A 16,376-nucleotide genomic window follows, 5' to 3' on the forward strand; every position below is an offset into this window, starting at 1 on the left:
CTGATGGCCATTTTAGCCATAGGGCTTTCTTGCGCAAGAAATCCATGTTGCCTGTCTACACTGGCCTCTTCTGGAAGAGCTCTTGCACAAGAGGGCTTATTCCTGAGCGGGAGCGTCAGAATTCTTGCACAAGAAGCCCTGATTTCATACATTAGAACGTCAGTTTACTTGTGCAAGAACAGACGGCCAGTGTAGACAGGCAGCAGGTTTTTGCGCAAGAGCGGCCTCTTTGGCACAAGATCGCGCCAGTGTAGACACAGCCTCTGAGCCTAATTGGCCACAGGCATAAGAAAGTACCACTCCATCAAAGGCAGTGGGATTAGCCTGCTTGCATCAGCAGTAAATTTGGCACGCGGTGCCTCAGTTTTCCTGTTGTAAACCAGGCTTGGTATTACTTCTCAAACAGGTATTGTGCAACTTAGCTGTTTGTAAGCAAAGTTCATGGACTGTGTCATTTCCATAGCATTACACTTGATCTGAGGACAAGCGCTTGGCCTGTGACGGCCCGTATACCCGCAGCACAGCTCTGTGGGTGCTGGTGGTGGCATTGTTACACACAGACCTTGTTCAGCCCGGACAGTGGTGTCTCTTTGTGAAGTGACAGGGTGGGTCTCTTCCCCCACCCTCCAATCTGGCCATTTCCAGTTAGACAGACTGTCTGTGTCTCAGGCATGGAGGCACCAGGCAGGTGGCTACTCTTAGTCAGTCTGCAACATGTACAACATCCCGCCCTGTTTGTACATGGGTTGGGGGAGAGGGGTGCCCTGAGGAATTACAGTTCCACAGCTTGATTTTGTCTCACTGCTCTCCTTTGATATATTCTCCTTCTTACGTGTCTGTGTTTTCTTTCTCCTTCATGCTATGGCAGTGGTGCTCCATGCTGATGAGACAATACTTGGTGCAGCCTCAGGCAGTCATTTTTCAGGTAATTTCTTAGGGTACCAAACACCCGACTCCTGCTTTTTCAGGTCTCAAGCTGGTTGGGTTCCCCCATTATCCTTTGCTTGTGCCCGGGTAGGTTGGGTTTTTTCTTTCCTTGCCTATTCCTAGTCGAAAGACCATGGGGCTGTGTTGCAACTAGATAAAGCCAGTGAAGTAACGTTCTTAGATCAGTCCCCATGGCTGCACAGTTCTAGGATATAACGAGGTTTTAGGGCAACTAATTGTGATTAATGAATGGTTAGGGTGAATAGGGATGAATTTCTGAGACAGCCACAAGAGTAAGGAGAAGGAAGGATGTTTGTTTTCGCTGGTGAGAGGAAAGGCCCATTCCAGAGTTGTTAGTTTGGCAAGCTTTGCCTTTCTTGGCTCCATGGTGGGACGTAGGGCAGTGATGCACTGGGTGTGCAAGAGAGGGAGCAGAAAAGATGCTAAAGCACCTACCTCGTGTGAGTCAATGGCAACCCCTTGTTTTGTTCAGTGATGATTACATGCACACCCAAGGCTGTATCGTTCTAATACCACCCTGTAACCACTCACCTTGCCCAACCAGCCCTGGATGGCCGAGCGTGTGCCTGCACTGTCTCTTCCAAAGCCTTTTTGGCTACTCAGCGTGAAATACTCAACCCCCTCCCGGGGGACATGCCTAACAGGAGCCCATCCTGGTGCCCTCTGCTGGTGTCTCCAGGTCTGTCTCAATGTGTTTCCCCTCAGTCTCTTTCCTCATTCAGAGTGGCACCTCCAGGGCTTCCCCTCCTGGAGACAACTTCCCCAGCCAGCCTCACACTCTACTCTCCTTGAGCTTTGCCCTGCACTGACTGGTGCTCTGCTTTGCAGCTCCCTTTGTAGGCCTTCCTGGCCCCTGATTGGCTGGTTCCTCCAGAGTTGCTCTAGCCTGCTGGAGGACTTAGCTCCGGCTCTCTTCTGGGGTGGGGTGTGGCACGATCAGCCCATCACTCCCCCCTGCAGAACACAGAAGCTTTTCGTTAGGGACTGACTTGTTACCATCCGTGGGTGTGTCTAAACTACACCCCTCTGCCGACAGAGGGATGTAGATTAGGCACATCGCTATTGCAAATGAAGCAGGGATTTAAATATCCCATGCTTCATTTGAATAGAAATGGCTGCCGCTTTTTGCTGACGCGGCACTTTACTGGCAAAAAGCGGTAGTCTAGATGGGGATTGATCAACAAAGAAAGCCTTTTCTGACCGATCCCTTATGCCCCATGCAACGAGGTTTACAGGATCGGTCGGAAAAGTCTTTCCTCGTTGATCAATCCCCATCTAGTATGCCGCTTTTTGCTGGCAAAGTGCCCCGGTGGCAAAAACCGGTGGCCATTTCTATTCAAACGAAGCATGGGATATTTAAATCCCTGCTTCATTTACAATAGCGATGTGCCTAATATACATCCTTCTGTCGGCAGAGGGGTGTAGTTTAGACACACCCAGTATGATTAGGGCTGCCTGCTTTTTCTGGGTCACTCTCTTTTTGCGTGCGCGCGCGTGTGTGTGGTGCAGAGGTTCCCCTGTTTTTACTTTGTGAAGTGCTGGACCCGCAATGCCGCTCTATGAAAGAGCAATAATTATAATCAGCTCAAGACACCTGGGTTCTGGAAGGAGCAAGAAGAGTTTTAAGTTTTCACTCTTTTGTTGGGTTGATAAAAATAGAGGCTCTTTCTGCTCGGCAAACCAAGGTCTTAGTTTGAGCGAGACAGATGTGGTTTCAGTTGATTAATCAGCTTGTTAACATACCCTACAGCCTGGCAGTGTGAACTGCTGTTTGCAGGACTGTTGTACTTTCTGTTTCCAAAGCTGAATGAAGAGCGGCGCATGCCAGTCTCAACCTGGCACAAGACGGGCATTTTTCATTTCATCCCAGCTGTCTTGGCCTGGTAGCAGCACATGTGAGGCACGTGCATATGGACCTCACGGCCATGAAATGCAGGAACTCCCCTCACAATGGCAGGTGCCATCTAGAGTGCTGCCCAGCAGCCAGACTCTCCCAACGGAGAGACGGCCGTGTTGGGGAAAACCCATAGAGCGGTTAACATTCTTCTCTCTATTTGGGCAACGGAAAAGCCATTGACCAGCTGTGCAACTGATAATGAGATAAAGGACTAGGCGGTGTATGATCTACAGCCACCACTGCCCCCTCCTCGTTCTGGTTCCCTGCGCTGAGCTAGTGATGAATTTGGAGATTTCTTTTTCTTTAAGCCAGTAGTAGCTTCCATTGTCACAACCTGCAGAAGGCATCTCAAACCTCAGGGCAGTGCAGCAACTGTTTGGTAGATCTATGCTAAGATAGGCATCCCGGAGACACAGAACCAAAGGAATAGTAGGGACCACAAGAGTCATCAAGTCTAAGGTACAGGATGAGTTCTGTCTCTAAACCATCCATACGCTGGCGGCTCTCCAGTCTCCTTTGGAAAGCCTCTAGCGAAGCTGCTTCCATGACCTCCGGAAGCAGCCTGTCCTACTGTTTTCCTGTCCTCGCAGCTGGGACCGTATCCATTATCTGTGTGTGCTGGAGGCTGCGCTCTCGGAGAGCACCGCTGGCACCAGGTGCACCTTTACAACATGCAGTTCAGGAGTGGGGCCATACCTGCTACTCTCCAAGATCTGGGCAGGCAGTGAGTTTGATGGAAAACCTCTGCGCTGCAGTAGACGCCCGTGGATATCGGTACTAACCCTTGTGCAGCGCTGTCTATGCCTGGGCGGGTAGAAAACGGCTTCTAGTTGACAAGCCTTGTTTGCTCTCATGTTAAAGTTTGGTGAGAGCTGGCCAAGTTTAGGCCCGCTGGAAGTGGGTCAGTCGGGGTGCCGACAGGCTTCTGAGGCCTTGAGCAGCGCTGCACCCCCCCAGCCCTCAGCGCTGTCTGGAGCGCGCTGCCCGGGGCTCTGCTGTGCACTGCCCAGGATTCCCATGGTGTCTGAAAGGTCCAGGGCTCCCAGCTGCTGCCACCACAGAAGCAGCAGGGGTGGCCAGGAGCCCCGAGCTCTTCTGAATCACCAGGCTCCAGGGCGACTGTTCCTTTCGGCCCCCACCTCTGTGGGCGGGCCCGGGGCCAGCAGGTCTGACTGTGGCTCCGTGCGCTGGCACAGCGTGGTGTGTTCCCTCAGGCAGCTGACAAAGCGTTCACGTTACTAGCTAGACTCGTCGCAGGGCTGCCTGCCGGTGACGGCAGCGGGAGTGGGCATCAGAACCAGTGTTAGCTTGTTGAATACTGATAGCAGTGATGGCACAGCCACACAGATTCAGCATGGGCTAGCGGCCCGAGCCCCTACCCAGGGTCCCAGCTGGGCTCGTTCGTCCCGGGCTGAAACCCGTGCGGCTGTTGGTACCTGGTCTAGCTGGATTAGAACTAGCTCCAGTATGTCTGCAGCTGCTGCAGTCACCCCGTGATTCCAGTGCAAATGTTCCTGCAGTAAGGAAGGAAGTATCTGTACGGTGTTGTTCAGGACATATAATACCCTGTCCGAGGAAATTTGTGCGTGCTCTTCTCCTTTTCACAATATGCTAATGTACAACGTCACTGTGTGCCAAACTGCTCACACGGGCCCATACTGCTCATGACTCCAGCAAATTCACTTTCAAAGGCATTACGAGAGCACCACATGAGACGTGATAGGGCTTTAGGAATGGAGGCTAGCGAAGGTGAAAGCACGGATGCTGTGGAGAGGCAGCAGAGGTGTATGTAGCACTATTGAGGAAGTGTTGATGAGCAGATAGGCAGATACAGGGGTGTGGCAAGACTAGGAGCGTTTCAGGCTCTAGGAGGAGAAGAGGACTTTGAAGAGTGAAGGCCTGAATTGAGGAAGGAGACAGGACACATAGGGTATGTCTAGACTGCATCCCTCTGTTGGCAGAGGGAAGCAGATTAGGCAGGTCGACATTGCAAATGAGGCTGGGATTCAAATATCCCGTGCCTAATTTGCATAAAAATGGCCGCCGCGTTTTGCCGACTCATAACTTTGTCAGCAAAAAGAGGCAGTCTAGAGGGGGAACTGTCGAGAAAGAAAGCCTTTTTCCACAGATCCTGTAAACCTCCTTGCAGGAGGCATAAGGGATCTGTCGAAAAAGGCTTTCTTTCTCGACAGATCCCCCTTTAGACTGCTGCTTTTTGCCGACAAAGGGCTGAGTCGGCAAAATGCAGTGGCCATTTTTATGCAAATTAGGCATGGGATATTTGAATCCCAGCCTCATTTGCAATGTCGACCTGCCTAATCTGCGTCCCTCTGCCGACTGAGGGATGCAGTCTAGACATACCCATAGGGTCATGCTTGCGGTTATATCTTCACCTGTCTGAATAATCTGGAATCCAAAGAGTATCATGCAGTTGATCTTCTGGAAGGATACCATGATGATGTCACCAGCAGTTCCAAACTTGGCAAAAAATATTTGGCACGCCCTTGTGCAAGTATTCCCTGGGCGCAGCCTGTTATGCTGGCAGGTGACCATTATGCCTTGTGCAGATTCGTCTCAAGCTTTCTCTTTCAGAGGAGCTTGGCTCTGTTATCATGAACCTGCCACGACCGGGTTATCACTATGAATTCCTGGTCCTTTTAATAACAGCTGTGGTAGAGACAAACAGTGATACTAATGTCAAACCCCACACAGAGCCTTCTGTCTCACGCCATGCACTGAAACCAAGTTATGCCTCACCAATAACTTAAAAAATATCTAGTGTTTAGGAGCAATCATGTTTCCACAAGAGATTTTCTACATTTCTCCTTACATTCTGAATAGCATTTCTAGAGTGTCTTGAAAACCTACCGTTCACCACTACATTACTCCGGTTCCAGTAGCTTAGATTGCAGTCAGGCAGGGCTAAACCACCCCAATGTTTAAGTTTATTTGTTCCTACTACTTATTCTTCCTTGAAATCATAACCCCCAATTGCTGTGCATAGGGTTACAATCTCACAAATAAGGGATTATGATGTTGAGGGAAGATGAACTAAAAAAACCCCAGATTCTAGTTTTGTATAAACAGCCTTGAAAATAAAAAAAATGACGGGAGGACGGAAATGCAGAAAAAGCGCCTTGCCACATACGCAGAGTTCTTTCCAAATATAGGGCCAGAACCTCAGCCACTGTGAACTGTCAGAGCTCCGTTGACTTCAGTGGTGTCAACCTTCTGTAAGTGGAGACATTTGACACTCTGGCCCCTGATGTTTAAAATTTCCAAAAGAGTGAGTGTCACCTCTCCACCAGTCTTAAAGACCCATCAATCTTCTTTTAAAACACAGTTGGCGTTGGGAGATGGGGTGCCAAGTCTGTCTGGGATTCTATGCTTGCAGTAACTAGGTTTGCCTCGGTATTCTTTATTGTTTATAGCTTGACCCGCCATCAAGGGATAGCTCAGTTGTTTGAGCATTAGCCTGCTAAACCCGGGGTTATGAGTTTAATCCTTGAGGGACCAGTTAGGGATTAGGGCAAATCTGTCAGGGATGGTACTTGGTCCTGCTGTGAGGGCAGAGGACCGGACTTGATGACCTCTCAAAGTTCTATGAGATGGAAAGGAACAACCATGTTCTTCAGTGACAAGTCTAGATAGTGGAATGATAACACTGATGGTATTACTATTACTGAACTGTAACAGGCAAATGACTTATTTTCTACAGTCATTGTCACAAGCTTTGCTCTATGAGATGCTGCCACACTGAAAGATTTTGTTGCTTGACATCATAAACGGGGATCCTTTTAGTAGGAGAAAACACTTTGTTCTACCAAAGTGGCAGAGACAAAGACAAGACCCACTCAGTGTGTGTGTTACTAATGACAGATTTAGCAGCACGCTTGAAATGTTCTTTGCCTTTCACATGGCTAATCTGATCAAAAAAAGGTTTAGGTTGGGGTTTTTTTGCATTATATGTAATTGTGTTATGCTGCATGTTTCAGAAACAGGCTGTTGAACATTAGTTATCATAATGCTGAGCTATTTCTCGCTTCCTTTCTAGACGACAGAATACTCAGCCATGGCATCATTAGCTGGTGGATTAGATGATATGAAGGCCAATCTAACAAGCCCGACTTCAGCAGAATTAGGAGCCAGTGTTCCAGGGCCACAATCATACCCTATTGTGACAGGTAAGACCTCTTGGAAGGCTGATAAATGTAGAAAAGGAATGTGTTTGTTGGCCAGCTGGGGGAAATGGCTGAATGAGATTTTGCTGCACCTGGCAAATCACTAGCAGTTATAAGAGAGACATAAACTTAAGAAGTGTCACTATTCTCTTCAGAAAAAACAAATGGTCTGGCAGCACTTTATAGACTAACGAAACATGCAGATGGGATCATGAGCTTTCTTGGGCACATCTGAAGAAGTGGGCTGTGCCCATGAAAGCTCATGATACCGTCATGTTTCGTTAGTCTATAAAGTGCTACCAGAGCATTTGTTGTTTTTTCTGTAACCGACTAACTCGGCTACCCCCTGAAGCTACTATTCTCTTCAGAAAGTCTCAGCGATTCAAGTAGTTCCAGGCAGTTCCTTAAAGTCAGTCGAGCTGGACCAGTGGAGGCTCCAGCCCTCCAAATCTAAACCCTGAGTGCCAAGATGTTACACAAAGTGAGGACTTCTCTCTGCTTTGGGAGTGGCAGTTTGATTATCATGAAGGTGTTTGGCATTTGCGTCTGGCCTGATTTTTGATGGCATTTCAGATTGGATTGAGTTTCTGGTGCATCCGATCCCTCCAATTGCATATACTTTGGACCACTTTTGGAATATCTCTCTTGCTGTGGGGGCTGGCTTTTAAAAGAAGCAGCAATTCGGTAGAGTAGTTGACTATATTTAAGTCACCTGCATTTGTGTAACAGTCATAGAGAAGAGGTAAGGACCAATGGCCACCAATGCTGGATTTTGATAACATTTATTGGATGAGTCAGCTATATCACTTGGAATTACACTGTACAAAATGCAAAAGAATCTCCAAATATGTCCCATAAGAATCACTTACAACTTAGGTCACTGGCCTCTAGAACTCAAAGGTCTATTTTAATCTCTCTCGACACTTTTTCTTTTGTTTTAATGACTCCAGTGATAATCCAAATTTCCGTCTCAGATTTCCCTCCATTTTGCCTCAAGTGGACGGTGGAGTTTCATTCTGGCCCAGATCCTTCAAGGTGTTTAGGCACTAACTCCCATTGAAATCAGTGTGCATTAGTGGCCCAGGCTCAGATCTGAAATGATACTTAAATACCTCGTTTTTGTGACGCTTTTAGGTTGCTGCCATCTTGTCTGAAATGCAGTGCAGTTGTGTGGAGTCTGACCTATTTTGAAAACACAAGTTAATGTAGAATTTCCTACAAGCTGGGAGAACAAATGTGAGGCATGTGTCAGTCAGACTCTTTGGAAGGTGCTCACTATCATGGGGATGAGAGCATCTTAGGAATCTCTGTAGGATAGAATAAGGAGTGCACTGTGCAGGTCGAATTTCCCTGCAGATCTTCAGCATTTCGATGCTAAGGTGATGGGTGCAAACAGAGAATGTCAGATGGCAAAGGGAGGGCAGGTGGCCGAAGAAAAGAGAAACAAGCAACAAGGAATTCTGTGAATCTGAGGAAATCAGCGATGTTGGGTGGCTTACCAAGGAGCAATTAAAGAAGATAAAAACAATGCAGAGGGGCTGAGTATTTTTTTGAATGAGTCTTCCCACTGTGGATGTTGAATGAGTAACTGCTTACTTGAGATCCACACCTTGGCAGTGATACGATGAGGAACTGTAAAAGACTAAGGGCTCATCTAGATGGGGAGTTAGTGTGTGAAAAGTTGGGGGTTACTCTGCAGTGCACTAGCATTCTGTCAAGGCAGGTCCCCACACTGGCACTTTGAGTGCAGAAGCAGGGAGCCTGCAAGAGACTTTAAAATACTCTGCCACTAAAGGCTTCTGTTTAAAAACTCCCCAAGGTCACAGATTCCCTGACTTTAGGTGGTACCTTGCCACCATCCAAACATAACCCCTCCCCCCCTTTGAGAACTTGGAGACGCATTTGGGAATTTCTTCCTCTGGGGTTCTTTAATCCTCCCTTTGGAGAGAGCTTGGGGATAAAAAAATCCTGTAATTTTCTTAATAGCTGACCTTGCAGTTTTAGGCACATGCACACAGAACCTGCTGCCTTCTAGGACACAGGAATCAGATCAGGGGCTTAAAAAGGTGATTTTTATTAACAAAAGAAAGAAAACATGCTTGGTAGAACATTATTTGGTTGCTCAATGTTACAGATCAATTGGAAAAAAAGGCAAGATTAAAAACACACAGGATTGCTTCCCTGGGACTCAGTTTAAAAGTTACAGTGGGGGGGGGGGGGGGGGAGAGGAAGGGGGGAGCCATAACATGGACTCAGCACAGAGAAGTCCAAGAAACCCAAAAATAACCTGATTGCGTCTGACTAAACATTCCCTGTTCTACACATGTATCTGTTGTTCCAAGGGGTAGTCCTTCCCCAGGCATGGATGCTAATGGATTGCTCATGCTTTTCTTCCTGGCTTAATTCATGTCTGTCCAGATTTCCTCTGGTCACACAAAGACTGCTGCAGGAAGGTCACTGCTTCAAATTCAAAAACCCACACTCTGTTTTCATTGGTTCTCCTCGCTTCCGCCATACATCCTGCTTCCTTAACATTCCTGAAGACTTTCTAAGACCCCCAGTTTTGCAGACCTAAGATTTTAGGGTAGTTTGGAAAAAGGTCAGCAAAGCATTCATACCTTGGTGTTTAAGTGAATCAAACCACTGAACTTTTGAAGTCTGATCTTTGCTGCTTTTACTTGATGTTCCAACATATGTCACTATATAAGAAACCTGCTAGTTATAACATCTTCATTGTTGGGAGACCCAAGGGCAGTTTTATATTTAAAAACTGACAAGTGAATTGTAAACTCTGGCAGAAATCTTTGATTGAAATCATAGGGAATCTTTCTGTTTTGTGTGAAGCAGACCAATGAATACAGAGCGGCCCATGTCTCAGCATATCGTAGGCTATTAATGTGCAGGGTGCTTAAAAAGCCCCATATTCTAGAATGAAGATCTTGAAATATATAGTCATGAGAATTTAAGAAATAGGTTTTATTGTGGCCAAGAAAACTAATCTGGTTCTTTTGATAGGCTGAGATCTGTAGTTCAAGCTTCAGCAGTTTTTATGAGAAAGTCTGGGGACACTGCTGGACTTCGGTCAGTTTGCAAATAGAAGTTGAGTTCATATTGTGAGTCTTTAAGCCATCTCTGAAAGCAGTTTAATGCAAAATAGGCTGAGAACGAAAGGGATAAGTGAATTATGATCATAGTTTTTCATTGTTCTTATGCCAAGACCACGGTTTGGACAGCAAAGCAACATTTAGAAATGAGATGCGAAAGATCCTCCGTGTAATTGTTGATGTGAAGTGTGCGGTTCACCTTTCCAAGCAGACTGGTAGATCAAATTGGTAGTGATATCATTTGAATAAAAAGCACTGTTTAAACATTGGCATTCATGGCAGCACATGCCTTTAAAAATGGGGGTAAGTTATGGTGAAAGGAAATTTTGATGACCGTTCTCAGTCCTGCTTCATCCACAGACTCTCTCGTGTTATGGGCTGCCAGCAAACCATCTGATTAGCGACCTACCTGATTTCCCTCCATCGTTTTTATGCCACATTAAATATTAAGTTAAAAAATCCCTTCTCTTACTGCTTGCTGCCGTGGTTCATAAGCACGCTCTCCATTTGCAAGCCAATGACATGTGCCTCGCTCATTACTGCTGCCGTCAGCGGTTTCAGAGCAGCTTCTGATTGTTACTAATTACCTGCAGATGCATTTTCTCCGCTCCAGCTTGCTGACTTCAGCTTGGTCGCTATCACTTTGAGAGGACAAAGTGGCGCTGAAATTGACACCTTCGCTGTCTCTCCAGTACAGCAGAGGGCAGATTGACAAATCCACAGGCAGTCCTGACTGTAGCTGGTTGGCGAGTCAGTTTGCATTAGCACTGCCCAGACTTGACTAGATGAAACTGTGCACTGGCCTCGCAGAGGAACCAAATAAGAACATTTCATTTTAGTGGGAGTGAACCCAAACTCTCTTAGTTAAAAGAGGAAGCTTATAAGAAAGCACAAAAGGCCGCTTTGGGGTTTCTTTTCTCAGCAGAACAGAGGCACCTTGTCATTTAGCTCATGAGAAGCATTCAAGACCAACTAACCTTCCCTTCCACTTTGCTGCAAAGGTAGCACCAGAAACCTTGGATTTAGGTTCTCTCGATGGATTGTAAAAGCAGTATTGAAATACTGGCTGCTTTCGGCCTGATTCTCCACTGCTTTGTAAGTTGTGTAGTGAACCTACCCATGTGCAGAACGGATAGAAGGCTATTCCTAATCAGAACGAGCGCATTTTGTGCGCACATTGTGTGCAAGTGCCTATAGCTGCAGGGGGAGCGAGGCAGGAGAGAATCATATGCTGGAAGCCTCCAAGAATCCCCAGACCAGATATGGAGTCTGCTGAGAAGGGGGTGCCCCACCAAGCCCCAGGTGTCAGTCTGGCAAGGGGGCAGAAAAAGGAACAAAGCTGGGCACACAATCCCCTTGACAAATAGGATGACACACACAAAGGGCGGGGGGGGGGGGGGGGGCAGGGGCAGGGACTCACTGAATGGCAGTTAAATTATCTGCTGTTGACTAGGCCACCAAGCAAAATTGGTTCAGGCTTTTGGTCTGAACTGAATGCACAGCATGCAGGGAAATGCACCTGGCTAAGAACACTACACCAGTGTTATTTATGTAGATGTATCTGGTGCCCTCAGTTTAGTATATTACACCAAGGCGCTCTTTCTCCAAAGAGCCACGTGCCCAGAGCGAATACAAATAACACACTTATTTCTCACCGTAGCCGTTCCCATGTATGTTGCCAGGTTTATTTTAATACAGAGTGAACACGACAAAATGATAGAAATGCCTGCAGTGCAAAGGGTCTGCCTTGATCCTGGGATCTGTGGCAACCGGCTAGCGAAAGATCCCTCACTGGACGGTTCTGTTGCTCCAGCAAAGCCTCCGTTCATTCCATCGCTTTGTCCCATTCGTCTCCAGCCTACTTCATGGGTTATTCATCCTGACGGGCTAGGGCTGCTATTTATGAGCCAGTGTTTTGCCAAAGCGTTTGTGACAATTCAGGGCTTGTTTATGGTTTGTAAGGTTGCGAGCAAAATGGTAGGCAGGTAGCCAGCCTGGAGAACTGCCCAACCATCTACCCAACAGAAAGTGTTTACAATGCATGAGGATGCCAGAAATAACCCTCAAGCTGATCTCATGCCATTCACATAATTCCAGCCTAGCCTCTCTCCTCTACATAGGCAACTTGCCCAGGATCGACAGGGAGTCTGTGACAGACCCAGGAATGAAACCGGTCCCCTGCAGCCTTCACCATGCCTTAACTAGGGTTAATTCTCTGGACGTAGGATACAATTCACCTTCTTCCTCAAGCCTGTGGATAGGAGGTGGGTTGGTGCCTTGGTTATGCATGGCTCCTGTTGATGGGTATTTTTATCATCCAAACTAGCTTTGGTGGTAAGGGCAAGCCGTTCTGCATGGACCAGGGCTGAGAAACCCTGAGGCCAGGGTGGGCACAGAAAAAATGGAAAGGTATCAGCCCCGAGCGAACAGCTCCCACTCTTGTGGATTTCAAACGGAGCCACTATTGAAAACAGCGCCCTGAGTAAACCATTGCAATACCTGAAAGAAGCCACTGATACGATGTAACACTTATCCTAGAATGAGGCGTTGAAAGCCCCATCCTGGGACACCTGCTAGATATTATTTGTCTAGTCTGATTTGCTCCTTTAGAGCATAAATCGCTCAGTGTGTTGTGTGCTTGGCATGGTTCTGAGAAGTTCGGGGCCCAAGAGGATTTATTCTAGGCACATTTCCTGGGAGGAAGGTCCGGGGCATGCTTCACCCCTCTCCCTCAAGGGATTCTCCCACTGTGGATGTGAACTGCCACAGCTCCACTGAAATGCATGGAGCTGGGACACTGTACATCTGGCAAGCACTGCCAGTGCTGGAATGGGAAATACACAGATGAGGTCTCCTTGGTGTCCATTAGTTCCATCTTCTTGTGATGTAGATGTGTCTGGCCAGTCCTTAGAAACCCTAAGGCAGGAAATGAAACTGCCTGCTTGGGGGTTTCCCCCTTGACACTCTTACACATCAAACTTCCTACCAGAAGATAACAACATGTTCTCCATCTGCCTCTAGGAATACGAGAGCCTATGAGTTAGGGGCTCAAACGGCAATTGCTGCAATGAGTGACTATACCCCAAGCCATCTTTTGGGAATGTGTATTAGGAGGAAAAGGGAAGCGCTTAACTAAACCCATCTTTTCTTCCCTTGGTCTGTCATTGACTGAGAACAAGAACAAAACTATTTCTAATATCTCAGGATCTGACTCATTCACAATTATAATACCTGTATTTCTCGAATGTATGTATAAAGGTACATGTAAATCAGAGAAATATTAAATATCTCATATTTATAAGGAGCTGAGATATTGTGCTGCTGGATGAAGTATAAATATCTAAATAGACCAAACAAGTAATTGACATGAACTAGGGTATGCAGTTGTCATTCAGTAAACTCTTACCTCTTAGGGTAGTGAGAGTAAGTGCTGCCTTGGTTTGTTGGGCTTGAACGGCTCTGTGGACAGGCTCCGCTCCTATCCTCACAGAATCACTTGCCTTTTTTTAAAGTCTGCCTTTTCTTTATTCTAGTCATGCTGAAAACAGAAAAAGTTTATCCAACTGATGGAGTTCAGCTCTCTTCAACCCTTATCTACCCTCTGGGATTGATGCCAAGGGAGCTAAGAAAGGGCCAGTTATCTTTTTAGGCAGAGCACCTTATCTGACCTGGCTTTTATGACCCATTTTTTGATGATGATCTGAGACAGCTAAATTGCCTTTCATGTCAAATTGAAAATATAATGTGAAAATCATAAAACCAAATTAAAAAAATCACATTTATTTTTGAACAATACCCGAAAAAATAGAACTTTTCAGCCGTCCTTGCACGCTCAAAATTCCCAGCGAAGTCAATCAGTGGATTAGGTGTACAAAAATGTAGGCACAGGGTCCTAATGTTGTAAATGTTGAGTGCAAAAGTAGACCAGAACTAATAGTGCTTGGAAGATTATTGTGGGACCAGCAATATCTGATCACTGGGGGAAAATGTTCATTGGTCTTTGTTGTGTACTTTATTTAAAGAATGTTTTAAAAAATTATCTAGTTGATTCTGAAGGTCATTTTTTCATAGCAGTTTAATTTCAGGCCAAACCCTCGTTTCTCACAGAACAATGAGAGAGTTGCCATTGACTTCATTTGCAATCAAGCTTAAGCCCATAAAGAACATTTACTGAAGCTTGAATTTTTGAAAGCATTTAGAGAGGAAGAATGGTCAGGCCCTGCTATACCTTATGAAGTCTGGCTTCAGTTCCCAGCATTACCAGTAGCTTCTGGTGTGACCTTCAACAATCTCTTTGTGCCTTGATTCTGAGTCTGAAAATGGGTTCATGCTACCTGTGTGTATCTTGTCTAAGAGTGAAAGATCTTTGGGGTAGGAAATTCTGCTATTTGTAGCACTAGTCCCTTCTGTGCTAATCATTAGAGGTGGTTGGAAAATGGATTTTCTGTTCCTTGAAAAATGCCAACATTTTGAAAATAAAATAAAATAAAAATCATTCTCAATTGGGACAAAAAGCCAAATTGTCATTTTTTTCTGTAATTAAAATTCCAAACAAATTTTTGTTTTGGGGCAATTGAAACATTTCATTTCCATAAATTGCAAACATTTCCTCTTGATTTTGACCATTGTTTCACTTTAAAATACTTTTATATAAAACAATTAAATTTCAAAATAAAAAGTGGTTTGGAAATGAAAAATTGAAACTTTTTATTCCATAAAATATCACAATGAGACTTTTCAAAATTGTTTTTCTCCAATTTTTTTTCTGAAGAGTATTTCATGTAGATCAATAAAAATCTGAAAAATATTTCAGTGCTGCCAAAACAGTGTTTACTGTAGCTTGGATTTTAAAAAGCATTTCAAACAAGTAGGCTATACCAGGGTATATTCTTTTGACAGCATCGTTTTTTGACCAGTTCTAATAATACAAGCAACAGCCCTTGCTACAATGCCGTTGTTGGGTCACACCAACTGTTTCTAATTGGAAATTGTGAGTAGTGCCTGAACATTATCACTGGCTGGTAATTTAATTGCTCTGGCACTATTTTGAAGTACAAAGTGATATTAGGAGCAACAAAATGCCAGATTTACAACTCATTCTCTATACTTAATAGATAAACATGCAGATGCATTTTTCAGTAACCTGTTTGTCCTGCTGAATAGGGCCTATCATGCCCATGGAAAAAAAAGTCCAATAAGATCCCTTCAAAGGGCAGCGAATCTCAAAACCAAGATGTCATTACTAAACTACTCAAGATAGCTAAGTCCAAAACAGACTGTGAGGAGCTTCAAATGGATCTCACAAAACTCAGTGACTGGGCAACAAAATGGCAGATGCATTTATCAACATTCACATTCGAAGTAATGTACATTGGGAAAACAAGCCTAACACAATCCCAACTTAGCTGCTACCACTCGAGAGAGATCTTGCAGCCATTGTTGATATTCTCTGAAAACATCCACTCGATGTGCAGCAGCAGTCTGAAACTAAACAGAATCTTGGGAATTAAGAATGGGATAGAGAATAAGACAGAAAATATATATTGCCTGTGTATAAATCCATGATATGCCCACATATTGCATACTATGTGCAGATGTGGTCACATCTCAAAAAGGCTATCTTGGCATTGGAAAAGGTTCAGAAATGGGCAACAAAACTGAGTAGAGGTATGGAATGGCTGCCATATGAGGAGAGATCAATAAGACTGATAATTTTTAGCTTAGAAATGAGGAGACTAAGGGGGGACATGAGAAAGGTCTATAAAATCATGACTGAGGTGGAGAAAATAATAAGGACAAGTTATTTATTCCTTCCCATAACACAAGAGCTAGGGGTCAACAAACAAAATTAATAAGCAGCAGGTTTAAAACAAACAAAATGAAGTATTTCTTTCCAGAACACACAGTCAACCTGTGGAACTCCCTGCCAGAGGATGTTGTGAAGACCAGGACTTGAACAGGGTTCAAAAAAAGAGCTATGTAAATTCATGAAGACCAGGTCCTTCAATGGCTATTAGCCATGATGTCCCTAGCCTCTGTTTGTCAGAGGCTAGAAACTGATGACCGGAGAGGGATCACTGGATGATTCCCTGTTTCTGTCCATGCTCTGGGGCACCTGGCATTGGCCACTGTGGGAAGACAGGACACTGGACTAGATGGACCTCTGGTCTGACCCAGTGTGGCCATTATTATGTTCTTATGTCCTTAATGACTGCCCCGAGTTTAACTGAAACCCTCAACTGTTTC

The 16,376-nt window shown here is 45.4% G+C and overlaps 1 protein-coding gene across 10 annotated transcripts in view; it reads left to right on the forward strand.

Moving 5' to 3' along the window:
• PAX5 (paired box 5) overlaps nt 1-16,376 on the forward strand; it is a 209,134-nt gene that overhangs the window by 119,136 nt on the left and 73,622 nt on the right. For 5 of the 10 annotated variants that reach the window (XM_075931256.1, XM_075931260.1, XM_075931251.1 and 2 more), the window contains exons 7-8: nt 869-925; nt 6,900-7,029. In XM_075931256.1, the coding sequence (XP_075787371.1) occupies nt 869-925; nt 6,900-7,029 (187 nt within the window). The remainder of the gene's footprint in view (nt 1-868; nt 926-6,899; nt 7,030-16,376) is intronic. The other 5 variants (XM_075931255.1, XM_075931261.1, XM_075931257.1 and 2 more) reach the window with 1 other exon arrangement.

Source organism: Pelodiscus sinensis, chromosome 6, assembly GCF_049634645.1.
Source record: "Pelodiscus sinensis isolate JC-2024 chromosome 6, ASM4963464v1, whole genome shotgun sequence".
In the NCBI taxonomy this organism is placed as follows: Eukaryota; Metazoa; Chordata; order Testudines; family Trionychidae; genus Pelodiscus; species Pelodiscus sinensis.